The sequence below is a fragment of the Punica granatum genome, chromosome 8 (genome assembly GCF_007655135.1).
Source record: "Punica granatum isolate Tunisia-2019 chromosome 8, ASM765513v2, whole genome shotgun sequence".
NCBI lineage: Eukaryota > Viridiplantae > Streptophyta > Magnoliopsida > Myrtales > Lythraceae > Punica > Punica granatum.
In genome coordinates, this window is record NC_045134.1 from 17,352,859 (window position 1) to 17,371,182 (window position 18,324).

The 18,324-nt window shown below is 36.7% G+C and overlaps 1 protein-coding gene across 4 annotated transcripts; it reads left to right on the forward strand.

Moving 5' to 3' along the window:
* Positions 1–10,371: 10,371 nt before the first annotated feature.
* On the forward strand, positions 10,372–16,769 carry LOC116187652. Of its 4 annotated transcripts, none has more exons than XM_031516514.1 (5): positions 10,372–10,623; positions 10,717–10,816; positions 13,634–14,020; positions 14,433–14,584; positions 16,539–16,769. In XM_031516514.1, the coding sequence occupies exons 1-4, from the start codon at positions 10,517–10,519 to the stop codon at positions 14,559–14,561; spliced, it is 723 nt and encodes a 240-aa protein (XP_031372374.1). In that variant the 5' UTR covers positions 10,372–10,516; the 3' UTR covers positions 14,562–14,584; positions 16,539–16,769. The 4 variants fall into 4 exon arrangements, with proteins under 4 accessions (XP_031372374.1, XP_031372375.1, XP_031372376.1 ...); XM_031516515.1 differs by lacking the exon at positions 16,539–16,769 and adding an exon at positions 15,574–15,880; XM_031516516.1 differs by lacking the exon at positions 16,539–16,769 and adding an exon at positions 14,656–14,797.
* Positions 16,770–18,324: the final 1,555 nt, after the last annotated feature.

Sequence of the window (18,324 nt, forward strand, 5' to 3'; positions counted from 1 at the left end):
GACGACCCTCGCCCAATTGACACAGCCCGCCACCACAATTAATCGAGGTCGCGTAGTCGAAAATAGAGGTTGCGATTGCAAGCCTGAGAGCGAGTTTACGAGCCATGATTGTGGCTGTTCGCGTTCGCTTTTCCAAGCCTCGGGTTTACGATAGCAGTCTAGCGACCATCGAGCAGCTAATATGATGCTCGTGATCGTGGTTGCGGTCGCTTTGCCAGTGCTACAGTGCCCGTGATCGGCAGTTTGCAAGGGCGGCGCTGGGTTGCATGGAGGAGAGGAGCAGCGCTAGGGTTTCGGGTATGGGGAAGGAGTCGGGTGAAGAAGGAGACATCTGGACCCGAACCGACCCGATTTTGGGAGGGAGCTTTCGGGTTTCTCGAGTCGGGTTGAAAGATCGGGTCTTCCACTCGGGTCCAGTCAGGGCATACGTGCCACGTCAACGATTTAACAACCATGTGGACGAAAGTGACGTCGTTTTCTCCATGTAAGTAGCTCCGTGAAAAACAATAACAAAAAGGACCATTGTTGCTCCATTTACTAATGTTTTAGAACTTGATTTCCTGAAGTTAAACTTTTAGGACTCAATGTCAAAAATGATAAACATTTAGGACCACTAGTGTCATTTTCCCTCAAAATATATAAAAGAAACTTTTGATCCTCAACATCTTGTGCTTTTCTTGTTTTTGTCCTAAGTCTTTTTTTTCATTTTTTTCACTCGCGTCTTCAACCTTTCATGTTTTTCTCACTTTGATTTGAACTTCAACTTTTTCGTCCAAGGTGGATATTGAAGTCAATAAGAGTATCACACGTGGCACTTAAAAAATCGACTTTTCGAAAATAAAAAATAGAAAAAAGAAAAAAATTGAAATACTAGTAAGGATGGGTTAGAGAGGGAAAGAGAGCTTGGGGGAATTGGCCCCAACCCCCAACTGAGGTCGCCAATACCCTCAAAGAATGTCGACGATCTCATAGGTAGGGTAGTCCTTGAATTGTCTGAAATCTCAAAATTAAGATATTAGACAATTGGAGGGTTTGGAGCATTGGCCGGGCCCCTACTCCCCATTCAAGGTCATTAACATCCTCTGAGGATGTCGGTGACCTAGTTGGGGTGGGTGGGGGTGTTGGTTGGTTTGGGGCCAATGACAAAGCCCCTTTCCCTTCCTCATCGACTCTTCTGGTTCTAGTTCCCTTTTCATAATTTAAATTTTGTAAAAATCATTTTGTTCAAAGAAAATATCAAAGATTGAGGACGAAAGTGACAAAAAAAGATGTAGGACCAAGTCAGTAAAAACGTGAAAGGCTATGGACCAAAAAGTGTCTCTTTCCTAAAATGTATCTCTTTCTTTCTTTTAAAATATCTCTTTCTTTTTTCTATGTAGACATAAAAATGCTAATAAGCAACATAATGCATTTTTTTTAATTATGTTCAAAAGTAATAATTTTAATTGAATGTCAACAAAAATAGGCATATATGATGGCTTAATAAGGACCTTATGATGTCATCTCAATATTTTTTTATAGTTAATATTTAAAAAGCCATCATATATGTTTCATAAATATATTTGATTTATTAACTGTCCATTTTAAAAATCATCATATAGTTTTTTTTAATTAAAATCTTCATATAGTTTTAAATGATTTTTGAAACTATGATTATAGTCATATATATATATATATATATATTTGACTTATCATAAATATAGTTTTATGTAGGGTAAATGCCCAAAAAAATCACAAACTTTATATTTTATTAACGTTTTATCACAAACTATATTTTTCTGCTAAGAAATACACGAATTTTATATTTTTTTTATGTTTTATCACAAACTATATTTTTTGGCTAAGACATACATGAACTTTCATTTTTTGTCCCATTTAGTATCCATCCAAATTTTCATCAGTCTTGTTGCCATGGCCGTTAACATATGACACGTGGTAAACGGTCATTAATGGTGATTGATGTGGCAAGTCATGTTATCAAAAAAAATATTAAAAAAATTTGAAGCTTGAGCAGCCGGAGTTAGGGAGGAAGGCGGCCTCCATAGATGTCGATCATGAAGCGTCATCGAAGAAGTCATCGAACTCTTTGTGTGTTGCCGCCCAAGAAACTTCATCAAAGAAGCTATCGAACCTCAATCGAGCCCATTAAGATTTTGAGGCTTTAATAGAGCCCTGTGTGGTTCCTAGAAGACTCTATTGAGAAGCTTCATCGAAACCTATGTACTTTGATCTAAGCACACAGAGGGTTCGATGGCTTCTTTGATGAAGCTTCACAGGCGACAGCCATGGAAGCTACTGCCTTTCTCCCTAACTTCGGCTGCCCAAGTTTCAAATATTTTTAATATTTTTTTGATAACTTGATTCGCCACATTAATAACCGTTAGCGATTGTTTTGCCACATGTCATCTATTAACGGTCACGTCAGCAAAACTGACGTAAATTTTGACGGATGCTAAATGGGACGAAACAGTGAAAGTTAGTGTTTTTGTATATAGTTTTTGATAAAACGTAAAAAAATATAAATTTTCTTACTTTTTTTTTACATTTACCCTATATATATATATATATATATATATGATGGCTTATCATCGATAAAAGACAAAAGCATATATGATGGTTTCATTTTTAACTAGCCTACTACCGGTGCGATGCATGGATTTTTAATATATTTATTTTAGCATTTTTTAACTTAAAAAAGCATATACTATTCAAAAATTCTATAATCTAACACAAACTTTAAGAATTTTCTTAAAAAACACGAGTTTCAAAATCTTTACTTATCTAGCACGCTGTCTCCTTCTGTCTAAACTCCCCCGTCAAATGCCTACAATGCCATTACATTTGCTACAGATGGTCATTATCCTCCACGTAATATCACAAATTTCCTAATCTAGCACGTACTTTTAAAAAATTTCTAAAAATGCATAACGTTTCAAATCCTTCCCTAATCTAGCACGTCGTCACCTTCTATCCATTCTCTGCCCGTGTATTGTTTACGTGGCCGTTAAATTTGACTACATAAGTGTTAGAAAACCGAGCACGTGCGCAGCGGAAAAGTTAATTACGGAAAAATCAAATTTTTTTTGCGTGCTCGTTTAATCGAAAACTTCAAGATCATATCTTGACATAAGAATCGCCTTATAAACGAATAGACAACATCACATATCGAATCTACAAGAAAAGTTTAGACTTTTATACTAACCCTGTTGATTTGAGTAGATCAAACTAACCATCCAAGTGTTCGGTCTCTAGTTCGTCCACACGAGCACGTCTCCACAGAGATTAGACTCCTCTCGACCCGTACACTCCGATCTAGGTCACCGATCTCGAACGGAATCGTCACGGAATGAAAGGATCTCTTCAAGGACAACACCGAAACGCCAAAACAAAAACGAAAAGAACTCCGATCAGCCTTGGGATTTGTGCGGCTGAGTTGTTGTTATTGCCTTAATCGAAACCTTTTCTCTTTCTCTCTAATATCGGTTGATGATCGATTGCATTCTAGGGTTATCTGTAAGAACATATCTATATATATCTTTACCCTAGGGACTAAAATGCAATTATTAATTAATCCACATTAATTAATAAATCACAAATGAGTCCTCACACTTAAGTCATCCAATGACTGCCCTTGTTGTAAGAAAGAAAGATCAAACAAGTTCTTAACACGAGTTTCCATCAATAGACAATTTATTTATAAAAACTCTCCAAATAAGGAAACTATCGTATTTCTTAATTAGATTTATCATTGATATTGAACTCGGCTTCAGGATGTGCTAGCACCCTTGACAACCATATTACAAGCCTCGTTCGATAATTAATTTCTAATTAACTTCCTTAATTAGAATTAATTGTTTTCTCGGTTTAAACACGCTCAATGTGTGTGACTAACTAGGTTCATCATCAAATGGCAATGAGATTATAGTATCAACTCATTTGACACTACCAGAAACTCTTTCTATAACCAAAAGTATAATTCCCAAAATGCTCTTGGTTTCCAAAGTTCACGAGTGACACCTAGCAGCATATCATGACAATCCAAATGATGACGGATGTATAATTGAAACATTCTGATGAACCTCTGATCGTATATGCCATGCATTGAATCCCTTCACTACAAGATCCCGATCTAGCCAGAGTTACGGTAAATGCCAAACTCTATAACCGATTATATGGACTCTCTAATTTCATTCTTAGATCTATAGTACTTGAACAAAAACTCTTTTGTAATCGAGAATATCTACCCCGGTCGAGGATTTCTCAATCCAAAACAAAACTCATATCCATAGGACATTTTCCCTATTTACTCAGGTTAGTGAATCTCGTCTTGATCGAACACCTAACTCCAAGTATAACTAACTAGGACCACTATTTGCCGAATACCCATGCTAAGCACAAATATATTAGCAGTAGCAAATCCTAATCACCTATACTTGAGATAGCGTTCCATCTTAGGTCTAAGGACTATATGCAGTAATACGATCCAGAAAACATTCATTGACATTAGTAAATTATCGTATGAATATTATATGCACGTCACGTTTTACTACTTATCATATAAGTATCCACACATCTGTCATGATAACAATTATCATAACATGAGACTCACTACTCCATCTTCATTAGTATCTGTATACTAATCATGGAAACAGACAGAGTTGACGATCTATTTGGAGAAATAATGTCCAGTTAAATCTCCTACGATCGTGAACAGTTTAAAGATATTCTTACCGAATTATTTCGTCACTCATATTCTTAACTCTTAAGAATGAAACATTCAAAATATCTTAAGGACTTTATTATAATAAACATAGACAATATACGAATAATAGAATAAACTTTATTGCCATAAAAGAAATTATCCAAATACATAAATCAGGTTTTAGGGCATATCACTAACAATAAGAGATGTAAAATACTACGGAGAAGATGCAGAATGCTATAGAGAGAAGAGAAAGAAGAAGTAGCAAAAGACAGGAGATGGTGATATCGATGATGAAGCTGATGGCTTCGGGGATAGGAGATGGAGGAGAAAGGCAGGTGATGGAGGTCGAGGAGTGATGGGAGTCAAAAGAGGGCAGATGATGGAGATGGTGATAGCCATGGAGTCGAAAAGGAGGTGTAAAAGAGTAGCGGCAACAGCAGACCGAGCTTGGGAGGGGCCTGGACAAATAGCCCAACAACCACGGGGCTCGGGGGTGGGTAGCACAACGTTGACAAGCAATAGAGAGCTGATGAGCTCGAAGAGAAGCACAATCATAATACGGTAGGGAATAACACTAGAGACTTATGGAGCTCGAGGGAGTATGACAGCAGCACAGTGGCTTCAAGAGAACCAAGGGACTACAGGAGCAGAGAATAGGGAGTTGAAGGAGGAGATGAAGCTGATGGTGATTGTGAAGGAAAGATGAAGAATGGGGATGAAGGCCGAGAAAGAGATGAAGGTTGTCACGACCCGAAATTTCAGCAACATTTCCCTTAAATTTCATCGATATCAATTATCACTTAACTATTCATATAAAATCGGCTTTCCATAGACTCCCAAAAATACAAAACCAATCCAGCAAGCTCTAATATATATATATATATATATATATATCTCAAAAGAGAGTAATTTTCTTTCCTCAACTAATCACCAAACCTAACTAAACAAAATTTCAAATCATAACATATTCAAATACATTCTACACAAAAATAATACTTATCAAATAGCTAAGATTCCTAGCTAGTCCTCCGAGCTGGTCCCCGATATCAAAAGAATTCTCATGTACTGCAACTCTAGCTCCTAGTTCAACTGAAAAATATATGCAAAATGTGAGCTGCATCTCAGTGAATACTAAATTCCAAAACAAAATGAATTATGATTAAATAAATATTTAATTGCAAACAACCTAATATTCAAATAATTAATACAATCACATCCAATTTAACTATCAACTCATCGCACACATATACGGTATATATATATATATACACACAAACTATATTAATAATTATATCCAATATAGTAACTAAATTTAAGTCCTACTAACAAATACACACAACTTTTCCAACCATTTCTCTAATATCTAATATCACTTAAACATCGAATATCCATTCATTAGCAATCCATAGCAACTCATAGCACAATGACTTGACAGATCAAACTTTAACAACAATACGGCTTTCAAGATCAACTTCAGACAATCGCAAGAATCATCACATCTCCAGTAATCTCAACAATCATCACATCTCCAACAATCATACTAGACAAACAATATACAACACAATCAATCAATATAGCCATAGGGTTGCATTTCCTCGCAACAGAGTTATGACGGTACCGTGACCCCGCACATCTCACTCATATCATCCTCAACTCTCCATATTCATATCTCATAAGTGGGGGTCGCCTATTAACCTCTGGCGGTAAGAGTTGACCTCGATTTGTATTTCACCGGGTCTTAGGTGCTGATCGGGCCCCTTTTTCTATTCCGCCGGGTCCAACGGCCGATCAAGCCCCTATTTATATTCCACCGGGTCCAGCGGCCGATCTGGTCCATTTTATAATCCGCTGGGTCCAGCGGTCCCATGGCTATAGTTAAAGAACAATACAAACATAATCAATTGCAGCTATGCTATCTCACCTCATATACACAACCACAATCCCAATCACAGTACAATGGCAACAAGTTATCATCACAATCAGCATTCACAATCACACTGCATATCCCAAATTAAAATGAAACATAAAAGGTAACGTCTCTCAAATCAATTCACACAACATAGCAAGACCAATTTCTTAATTTCTAACTATCACAATATTCTTCTTTAATAATTTATATAACTATAATACATCATTTTACAAGGAAATAGAGTACTCACATATATATATATATATATATATAAATCATTTCACAATGGAATGAAGTACTCACCTAACGCCAAAAATAATTCACCAAACTTGACCTTCAGGGTGCATAATCGATGTCCTCTGTTCCTATCAATCACAAGTATCGCCTGAAATAAGTTATGCCTAACAATCATTTTCTCCACTAATTCTCATACTAAATCATCTCGCAATGGCCTTAGAGGATCAACGAAGCTAAAATATAAACACAATAATAACACTAGCCACCAAACATTATAAGATAGCAATAAAATTCTTATTATTAAACTCTTACTCTAGGTAATTTATCAAGATTACTGATCCATCATAACGTGTATATGTATTTTGAGGTATCAATTCAAACTAACTAAATCGGCCTACATATCCTAAATATCTGAAGAAAATAATCTCATCATCTCCAACTTGTACCTTGCCCAACTACCACCAGTGACGAGGCACCTTTCTCCTTTGACAAAACTAACTTACAATATTAGCCGGTTTCAATCTTCCTCGAATCACCACTAAAGGAATTCCCCATCCTATATTTCTTTTCAACATATTAATTAAGAAAATTTTTAAATCCATTATTTTTATAAAATCATACCAATAAATAAGGAATTTCGACAGTAAACTCTAGAAAGACAACTTCATGTACTCAATTAATCACTATTCAACAGAAATCCAAACATAAACGAATCCTTATTCCACACATCAACAAAGCAATCATATCAGACAAGCAATATACAGCACAATCAATCCCATAAAGATCCAATCATCACAGTTATTCAGATCACCTTGACTAATCCACTAGATGTGAAATCTACTAATTTGTACAATCCAATGATAAGAAACTCAGCCATGTAAATTAAATACATCAAACCACTTAAACCAAGCAGAATAAAGTCAGGAACAAGAACTCACCACCACTTAAAATTCAATCAAGAAAAACTAAAAGTTATCGACAGATAAGAACTATATTATAATAAGGACTTTCATATCTCGCCAAACATACATCTAAATAAAGATTGAATTTAACGCTTGAGGGTTAAATTTCATGGGGAACTCACAGTCTTTCAAGAACATATTTATATTACATAAGGTACTCGAGGAATGTTTTAGTAAACTTTTCCTACGAAACAAACCAAAAGAACTTGTTCAAGCAAGGAATTGAAGAATACAAATTAATAATGATTAATTTGGACAAAATCATAACTTATTCCACGTCAAACACCTCAGTCCCTTTAACTGAAAAAAAAAAATACCTAGACCGCGATTACAGGATAACCCACAACACAAATTTTGCCTAAAATAGACAATTAAAGGCTGGCCAGAAAAATAAAGAATATAAACAAACCAAAATGTAACATAAAAGAATCATTATCGATGGAATTTGAAGCCAAACAATTTTTAACATTTAAATTATCAATTTCAAAGATTGCTTAGCTCAAATTTAAGCCTAGTAACTGGAACCACCAAGGAAGCAAAAGGGTTTCCATACATGATCACAAACGAAAGCAAATAATAGAAATTTTGCCTTTTTTTTTTGTACCCTATCCAACTCAATTGATCCATTACCTCTGTTTGGTGATGTATTACTTGCAGCGAAAGACCAATTAAATATAATGAAGAGGAGAGTAGACAATACCGAGAAGAGAAGCTTGGACGAAGGATGGAGTCGAATCACTGGTCTCACAAGATATTACGGAAATCGAGCCTTTGGCGCTCCCCCTTACTATCTGAGTCTCTCTCTAGCTCGCTCTGTTTCTTCTTCGCACCAGCCCAAGAACAGAGCCAAAAGAAAGGAAGAACAAACGAAACAAAGAAGAAAAGAAAGAAAATGAAAGAAAATAAAAGGAATGGAATGAATGGCGGTGGAAAATGGGATGTGCTGGGGGGAGAATGTTGAGCCACGTGGGTCCTTTCTACTTTTTTTTTTGTCTCAGCCACATACATGTAATATATAATATACATATATATATGTATGTATATTTGTATTTAAATATCAGGTCTCACAGTCTGATGGTGTCGGTGATGGAGATGATGATGATGAAAGTGGCAGAAGAGGAAGAACAGGTGATGAGGAAGAAGATGGATGCCATGGAGTTGGCAGCACATGCGAAACGTGAACCACAACCTCCATGAGTTTAAAGGCAGCGTAGAAGGGCGACGGTCAGTCGCCTACACAGCTCCGCGATGTCTGCGTGGAGAGGATAGCGAATCCCCACCTTGATTAGTGTTGGACACATGAGCATTAGCCCCATTTCTCTGGGATCGTTTGGCTTGCCATTATGGTGGGGGAAGTGTGAATTTTCTGAGTCACAAAGGCGGCCTAGCATCACTGCCTCTTTAAACTCGTCAAAGGTGATTTGATTTTTGGCGAAGACCTTGCGATCTTCACCTAACCTATGCGTAAAGGGTTTGGCCATATTACTTGATGTTGCCATCTCGTTCTTCTGAGAAGCCATTGCAGATTGGAGAAGACAATCAAAAAATGCTCAGGAGGAGAGACAGAGTGGACAGAGCTTCAGCACAAGAGAGATGATCAGAAGTGGAGAAAAACTCTTCAAATGACCCCTTATATAGACGTCGGAATCCCACCGAATGCCAAAAGTGGCGGCCTTGGAAGTGTTCTCGCCATCATTTGCTCTGATATGCTTGCGAAGGCGAAATGACGCCTAATCTGAAGGTTGAGGGTGAACAGGGTTAAAACGATTTGACAGCTAGGGGCATTGGGAGAATTGACGCGGATTGACCTTCTATTCGCTATTGGATCAAGGCCAATCTAACAGTGCTCAAACGCTTGAAGTGTTCTTTCTGGTGAGGTATGTTTTGCGAGCCGTTGAGCAACAGTTGTCAGTAATTTTCTCGACCTGTCGCATGTGCCCGAGTAGGGGCAACGTTGGGGACATGATTTCGAGTTTTGACCTGACACAGCTTGTGAGGCCTAGCAACCCGAGCGAGGCCCAACGAGGCCTAATTCGGTCATTCATGAGACATGTTCATTCCTCCTAATGAGGCTCGCCCGCGATGCCACAAGCGAGGGCCTAGCAAGAGTTATAATAGGGAATTTCCAATAACGACAAGGTACACTCTTTTATATATCAAGGTATGAGATATGAAACTATACCGAATATCTCGTCCTGGTGATAACATAATTTATCTCTAACCTCTTTATAAATACATGCAATTTACATGTTTTTAAGATTTATCAACAATTCATTACTTTTCCCCATATTCAAAGTTCACATTGACTTGAGTGTCGAAGAGGAAAATTGGGCACCATCCTTGATCCCCTTGTGTAGGTGTTTGAGGCTAAACATGGGCTGTGGTTCTATTTTCTTCATTGATGAAATGCAAGTAGATCACTCATAGTTTGGACTTGAATTTTGTGGTCCTAACAAGGAGAATTTTTAAATTAATAAATTCATTATTAAGATGATGTAGCGTCACCCGTAAACATCATCCCGACAAAGGACCAAACGGAAAACTTCAAGGTGCAAATTGAAAATTTCCCCTGAACGGGACCGCAGCGTGCCGTTCCATCTCCCACTCCACTCTTCTCAGCTCAGAGAGCTAACGCGCCACTTCTCAACGGACCCAGCCAGACTCTACAGAGAGAGAGAGAGAGAGAGAGAGAGAGAGGGAGAGATGAAGGTAGCACCGAAGCTTATCTTCGTGTTCAAGGACTCCGATGGCCTGGCTTCGTCGATCTCCGACGCTCTCCTGCCAAGCCCTAACTCCTCCCTTCGCCGACTGTAATAAAGCTTCAATTCCTTCCTTTGTCAATTTCCTCGAACCTAATATCCTTCAGGAGCTTACCTTGAATCGATCCCTCTCTCCTTGTGCAGGGAAGAGCCCTTCGAGCTGCCTCTGGAGCGATACGGGATCGGAGACTGCAGCGCTCGCGGAAACCTCGCTCACTTCATCGATGGCAATGGCGTTTATAAGGTATTCGTTCCTTGTCTAAATGCAGGCATTGCTGTGTGCGTGTAACATAATAACCACATAGAGACTAAAGAAACATGCCAATTCTACTCTGTCCTTCTGCCTCTGTTGAAATATGTGAATTCTGATCGAATTAGATGGCTCGTTATTCTGTTTCTGCGGTGCGAGGTCATTGGTCTAATTCGGATGTCCTTAGTCAATTAACCCACCGGAGTACTCAGATTATAGAGAATCATAGGCGAATCCTCCATCTAGGATTAACACGAAGCTAATTTTGTAGTTACTTCAACTTTGGATGATTTTTTACTCGTCAAGTAGAGGCATAGTGTGCAGGTCCTGCTTCTGAGCTCTCGTGACTTAGCTTAGATTTAGATATCTAACACTAGAGCAGCAGCTCGTGATATTCGTACTTGCATATTTATCTATGAATATATGTATGTTGGTTGGATGACTATCATGAATGCTGTTCATGCTGTGAACATACAATTGCTATCATGATTGCGATTATGACAACTGCTTATTTTGGTTTGACCGGCAAACCACTGTTTCTATCAACCATTAATTAGAATTAAGCAAGTTATTAGCAACTGGACAGAAGTAACACAACACATGCAAAAGTATAAGAGATCCCTTCAAGATCAAACAATTCAATCGACATGAATATATTTTTGTGTGTGATAGCAGCCCCTGTATTAGAAAATATCAGCTGAACAACTAAGTGGAATAGCTCTGAATAGCCTTTTGCTAGGGTAATAATGAGCTTCCAATCAATAAGCTAATGATCGAGTCGATTCCATTATGATAAGATTATTCCATGCCGCGTCGAACCAGACCAGAGTCACCAGAACACAATAGGGTTACCATGTGTATTCTCATTGTGAGAGTTTAATTAACTAATGTAAGTTAAATGGGTTTATGGTAAAATCTTTCTATTAATGATGCATTTGAATTTAGGAACTCTTTGGCTATGGGGGGATGAAATAGTTTAATGTATTTCGTTTTTTTGGTAAGTTCAAGGATATGAAAGAGTGTCTTGGTTTCTATTGTCTATTTGTGCATTACTTGCTAGTTTATCAATCTTATTGATTAGTCTCTCTATTCTAATAGCTGCGACTGACGGTTAATCTAGTATAAGATGTTCTATAATTTTTGGTACATTAATATAAAATTAGTTAGTTTCTCTGGTGGTTATCAGTGATTTTTTTTCTTTTGTTAAGACTGGTCGTATATTCCCAAAAGCAAAACAATTTATGAATTTCCATTAGGGGTTGAGAAGTTGAAAAATGGAGAAGAATTTCCATGAATCTGGAAAATAAAATCATATTCTAGATAAAATTCAGATGCAAAGGTATACATGCAGTGAAAGAATTAGATAGAATCTTAAATTAATTGTAGCCACTAACCATATTTTAACTGAAATGAATAGAAATCAACTGATTTTATGCAATTCGTTCAATCAGTATGTTAACGACATTATCAAAGGATGGGGGATCCAGATATGTAGATATATTATTTATCGTATTTAACAGATTTCACTAATATTCACTCTATTTGCATTGTGAAGCGTTTGCTATTTTTCTTTCCTTTTTTTAAAGAGAAGTGAGCAGTAAATGAAGGGGAAATTTAGTAATAAGATAAATTGGTGTTTCAGGAGGAACAAATTATGTTTTATATTAAAATTACCCAGCATGCATGAGTTTTACTTGCTTAATTGCTTTAAGTTTCTTTTGCCTGTCTTGTTGTGCATAGTAGACATATGTAACTTGTGAAGGTAATTTTAATCAAAGTTCAGCTTCTGATATCTTTTTTGGAATGAGCCTTTTAAATTTTGTAATGAATATATTCCAAACTATAAGGTGTCTCAAGTACAAGGATGAGAGAGGGATGTTTCGTCTATCTCAGGGATCTAATTTTTCATCTTCTTTGCCATGAACATATTGGTGAAATTTTAATGTGTGGTTTTTTTTTTCCTGGTTATGAAACAGAAAATAGATTCTGATCTATGTAATGGACAGATCATGACATGTTACTGATTTGTAATAGAGAGCAAAACATAGAAGGGAAAACACATGTTAGCCACCATGCTTCTAATGCCTTGAGAAATGTTTCGGTGAATATACTTGGCCCTTGAAATTTTTTGCTCTCATGTTCTTATAGCTACAGCGCTGCCAAGCTTTTAGTAATTCTGCCTATTTTTAAGGATATACCTAATGAAAAGTCAGGTTGAAGTCTGTTGATGCTCGAATTCCCAAGACAATCAGATATGGTTTTGGGTTGTTTCTAGTTCTAGTTCTTTAGAGGATTCTTAGAAGGCGAAGGTTGGTGGATTTAATATGGAGATGTATTTCCAAGTGTAGGTAGGATTTTGGTTCAAAATCTGGTCTGGCTGCTCAAGATGATTATGTCAGATTGTAGAATTAGATTTTTTGTCTATAGTATTCTAGTGAGTGGCATAAAACGCAGTTCAGGCCTTTGGTTTTAACGTTTTGCTATATTGGTAGTTTATAATGGATAAGATCATGGACAATGAGACAGGACATGGTCAATAAGATAATGCTTAGAAGTTTGACTATGTACACAGACAGTGCTCTTAACTGATTGTTTCCATAAAATTAAATGAAGTTCTTCAGTTCATCTCCTAGCGGCTGTAATACCAATTTATTATTTTTGTCCTCTGTTCTCATTCAATCTCCACACATTCTTGATCTGAAGTGTTCTCTGTATTCCAGTAAGCTTCTAGCCTATATTTTATTTCAGAATGGCTTGTTAATCTTCAATTCCAAATTTCTAATTGCTTCTTCAATCTCATGTTTTCCTTAGGTTTCAGTGCTGATAATGCAAACTCATACACCCCCAACATTGGCATGTGCCCTTAATGAAGTATTGGCACAAGTAATAAGTGACGAAGCAGAAACTGTGCCCACACTTCTCGTCCCATTTGTGGCATCTCCATCTGAAATAAAGTGTGAAACAAGAACTCCTGGGAAGAGCAGCAAAACTTCCATTTATTGCATGCCAGTTGGTCCAGAAACAAGTGTACCCGGTGCTATATTTGCCAAAACTGAGAAGACTCCATCGCCTTTGCAGATTCAGCATGAGCCTCTAGCGTGCCTTCTTCATTTTGCACGTGTCTTGAAGTTGCCAGCTATTTTTCTTTTCGGAAGGAAAGGGGTAAGCTCAGAGAGAGGATCTGGCGACGAGCTTGAGGTACTTTTTTTGAGATTTCTGTTTATGTTTGTCATTTTTAACCTGCATCCCCAGCAATGTGCAAAGTGGTGATTGTATTAATTGTAAAGGCAGCATATGTAATTAAACATTAATTCCTTTATAAGCATAAAGGATGGCCAAAGCGTGGGAATACAAACCAACATTTGTCGAATAGGCAAGATTGCGCAAAATGCTTGTTCAAAAGTCAAAATACCAGAAATCGGAAGTATTCCCAGAATAAATGTTCAAGGAATCCATTCAGCGGTTTGTTCTTACATGCTTTGTAAAATGAAGATGAGTTACAAATCTTAAAATATGTCAACTCAGGAGATAGAATTAGCAAAGTTCCCTCTGTATATTTAGTATGTCTTGATGAATTATCTGTCCATGTTTCCTTTCTGTTGTTTTCTAGGTACTTGTTGAGATAGGAGAGCTCTTGGCCAATACCACCGGCTTGTTTTTCTCCAAAGACAAGATCTCGTGGAATCCTGGGAAGACAATAAGGGACGTTGAGGAGCCATGGCGGGCATTATACGGCTGAGTTTTTTTGGCTAGAAACTAAAGGTAGGTTCCTGCTTCTGATCAAGCTGAATTTTGTAAGATTATCGCTTCTTGATATTTGAATATATGCATAGGTGAGATTAGAGGCTTTTTATGGAGTATGAAGGAGATACTGCTGCTATGTCTCATAGTCTAAACATTTTGTACCATTAACTGAAACAAAATTACAAAGGCAAGCGCCGATTCAACAAGCAGCAGTTGATTTACAACTTCCTCTGTCCCTCGTGGTGATGTGAACTCCCATCTCGTTTATGGCACGAAACCAAACTGCACTTTTCTTTCCTTTTGAGACAGAATTAGTTACCTTCCGAAGAGGACATTTCACTCTCTTGACATTAGGAACAGTTAGACTAACAAGCAGGCTATTCAGTTTGAGATGTTTCAAAAAGTGATGTGCCCCCGTTGCAATGGTCAATTGTTTTGTTCATAGAATCCGGGTAATGCATCAGTGATACTTATTATTAGTAGTTAAGGATGAATATCTTTTCCAACATTTTCACTCTGCTCTATTTTCATCCTTTAATTGAGTTTATTCAATAAATCTTATAGAGTTAAAAAACGCTCCATAACCCACACAAACTCCATCTCTTAATAACTCCCACCATCCTACCCCTCCATGACCTTTCATAATACGAAACCCAAACAAAGTGTTAAGATGCGTATGTGTAGGCAACAAATTTTGAGTATGAAATGAGACAAATCCCAAACCGCGTTCCATGGGCCCCTAGGGCTTGATCTAGAGATTTTGTGATTAGTCTTCATTTAATGATTTCGAGTTAATAGATCTCCAAGCTTTGCACATGTTTTGAGACTTTCCTTTAAACACGAACACAAATTAAAAATTGTTGGGGTGTGTGTGCTTGATCCGATTGATTGCAAAGCTCAATGGGGGTTTTCGTGACTTTATCTGCCAGTTTTCGTGTTCTTCGTGTTATTCCTTTGAATGCGAAGCGTTCTTATAGCCTTTGATCTTATAGTCCTTTAATTTGTAGAGCACTCATTTTCTGTTCAAGTCTATCTGCAACTTCCACTCTCCAAAAGGTTCCATTGCGAAGAATGAGAGTTCCTATTTATAGCTGCAGAGGAGGAAAGCCGTCAGTTCTTGTGCTTGTATTTCATTAGTGGATGCAAAATTTCTTACTTAATTTGGATCGTCAATATTGCTTTTAGGAGGACATTTTCAAATTTCGGGAGGGAATATTCTCCTGACGGTTCTTGATATATTTGATTTTCATGTATAATTTGATTTTGACAAATTTGTATGTGCAGATTTTAAATAGGAAACTTTTACATACTCAATTGGTAGACGACATATATATATAAGTTTATGGGTGGGAAATTTAAAAAGAAAAAGAAAAAATTCGGGAAGGAAAGTAAGTAAAAGAGAGATAAAAAGAGAGAACGTGATGTTGTTGCGTGCGAGAATTGAGGGGAGAGTGAGAGAAAGAATAAAACGTGGACACGCGTCCGGAGGAAGAGTGAAAGAAATAATTATTCAATAGACATTTTGTCATCAACAATTATTTAATATATTTTTATTTAACTAATTTTAAGGGGCATTTCGGACTTTTTATATAAATTGTAACTGCAGTAGGAATGATGTTTCCGTTATAGTAGTAGATAGATAGATAGATAGATAGATAGATATAGAATAATTAATAATTCAAGCAATAATAATAATAATAATAATAATTCATCCTTTTATTAATTCATAAATTATAAAAGAATCGAGGTGGAACCTTATAATTGGTCGAAAATTTCAGCTATCTACATGTACCCTGGAACTTACGCACGACTCGATTTGGTCGAGTGTAAAGTATGTCTCGATTTAATTTAATTTTATTTATCTGTATTGTCAAGTGAAAGTGAAAAACAGAAATATGTCCTTTACTGACGGTGTGCGTATCTATGCCTTGATGAAAATATTTCCTTTCCATCTGTTCAATTGAAATTGCAGGCCTTGCTAAGAAGAAGAAGAAGAAGAAGAAGAAGAAGAAAGTACCTCTTAACTACTCTTGACTTGTACTGCACGTCCCCGATTGAATTGTGGATTTTCATCGGACTATTCAAAGAATATTATGTGATGTAAAAAATAAATCATGATAATTTTTTTCATTAGGAGGCTCATGAGTTTAATATAATAAAATATAAATCTTACAAACTAATAAAAAGGTACGAGTAGCTCGACTATGTAATGAATTGAAACCTCCTCATTATGAGTCAAAAAGCATGCTATCTCATAAAAATTTCCTTTCACCAAAGTTTCATCACTTAGAGCTACCCTCGGCTGCCAATGAATACAAAAGTTCTCCAATGCAGTCTTTTCTTGTAGAATCTGCCTCACGAGACGGCATATGTAATCTTGTAAATAAAAGTTCTGATTGCAGTAGACTTTCCAGTCAATTAAATAAAGGTTCTGACTGGTCTCAAATTGTTGTTCCTGCATCATCTTGCAGTAGACCGTAAGACATCCAACAGTTGACTAAGTACAAAATCTGCTTTCATTTGTAATGTCATATAAAAATAGATCATTCAACAACCGCGAACTTTCGGCCAACAAAAGGAACTCGAAATCCAGGGACATGAGAACCAGCCCCGAGAATGGAAAACTACTCAGCTATATGATACGCAAGAAATTCTATAGCTGTGGACATTTCCAAAAGTGATAGCATTCGCTTTCCCTCTTGCAGCGACTAGCATCTCTGTCACCACGTCCCACAATATGATACGCAAGAAACCCATTCACTTTTGAGAGAGAGAAGCTTAGCTCGTGCAGTTGCTGTCGAGGCTTCGACAGACGGTGGAAGAGAGCTCGATGCCGAAATCCAGCGAGGAAGGAGGCAAAATTGAGGCTTTCGGTGCTGGTGTGCGGACCTCACCTTAGCTGTGGACTTGGTCGGAGAAGAGGGAGGTGTGCGTCTAATAAATAATTTTATTTTACATAACATTAAGGCAACTAATTATACTTTTGAAGTTTCTTAGGACCTTTTTAATCTTTAAGCTTGAAATTGTAAAACATATTTCATGACATCCTTTAAACAATGATAATGACTCATATAATTTGAAGTTTCAATTTGTAATAACATAACCTTACATAAGATATTTACTAACTTTATTTAATTACACTTTTATCCCCTGTATTATGTTGCTATTTAACATTTTTGAATAATGCACTTGTTTGGAAAACTTACGTTCATATTCCTTTTTAATTTTCTTTATAATAATTTGTCTGTTCATTTTATCAATTATAATTTTTCATAATTATTAAATTCATGTAAATATTATGTCCAGTCAATGTATGTTACTCAAGTGGAAAAACAATTATGCATTTTGCATAGTTAATAATTATATTGTGGTGAATAAGATTTTTCATGCAGCTTATGGGATAGGAAATAGACTTCTTATTAAGTAAGAATGGACACAATCAACTCGTAGAATTAAGAGACAACTAGCAAAATGATTATTGAAAGATTTTAAAATTAACAAATTACCACCTGAAAGAATTTTTTGAATAAAACAATCATTCAAAGATCAAAATCCATAACGTTTTGCTACCATCGTTAAAATTCCGTTAGTGCCGTTATGAAAAAATGACATTGACGCTTATGTGGCATCTAGTGGACAAATGGCTTCGATTAACGTGGCACTTGCTCAGGAGCGAAGTCATTTGTTCTCATTCAAAAAACGACCGTTTATAAAAATGAAAAAAAAAAAGGTTACCTACCCAAAACAACGTCGTCCTC

Bases quoted from the DNA above. Each gene is read 5' to 3' on its own strand.
- LOC116187652 (XM_031516514.1), top strand. From the start codon at position 10,517: ATGAAGGTAGCACCGAAGCTTATCTTCGTGTTCAAGGACTCCGATGGC. The intron at 10,624-10,716 runs GTAATAAAGCTT...CTCCTTGTGCAG, and splicing joins AACTCCTCCCTTCGCCGACT to GGAAGAGCCCTTCGAGCTGC. The intron at 10,817-13,633 runs GTATTCGTTCCT...TGTTTTCCTTAG, and splicing joins ATGGCAATGGCGTTTATAAG to GTTTCAGTGCTGATAATGCA.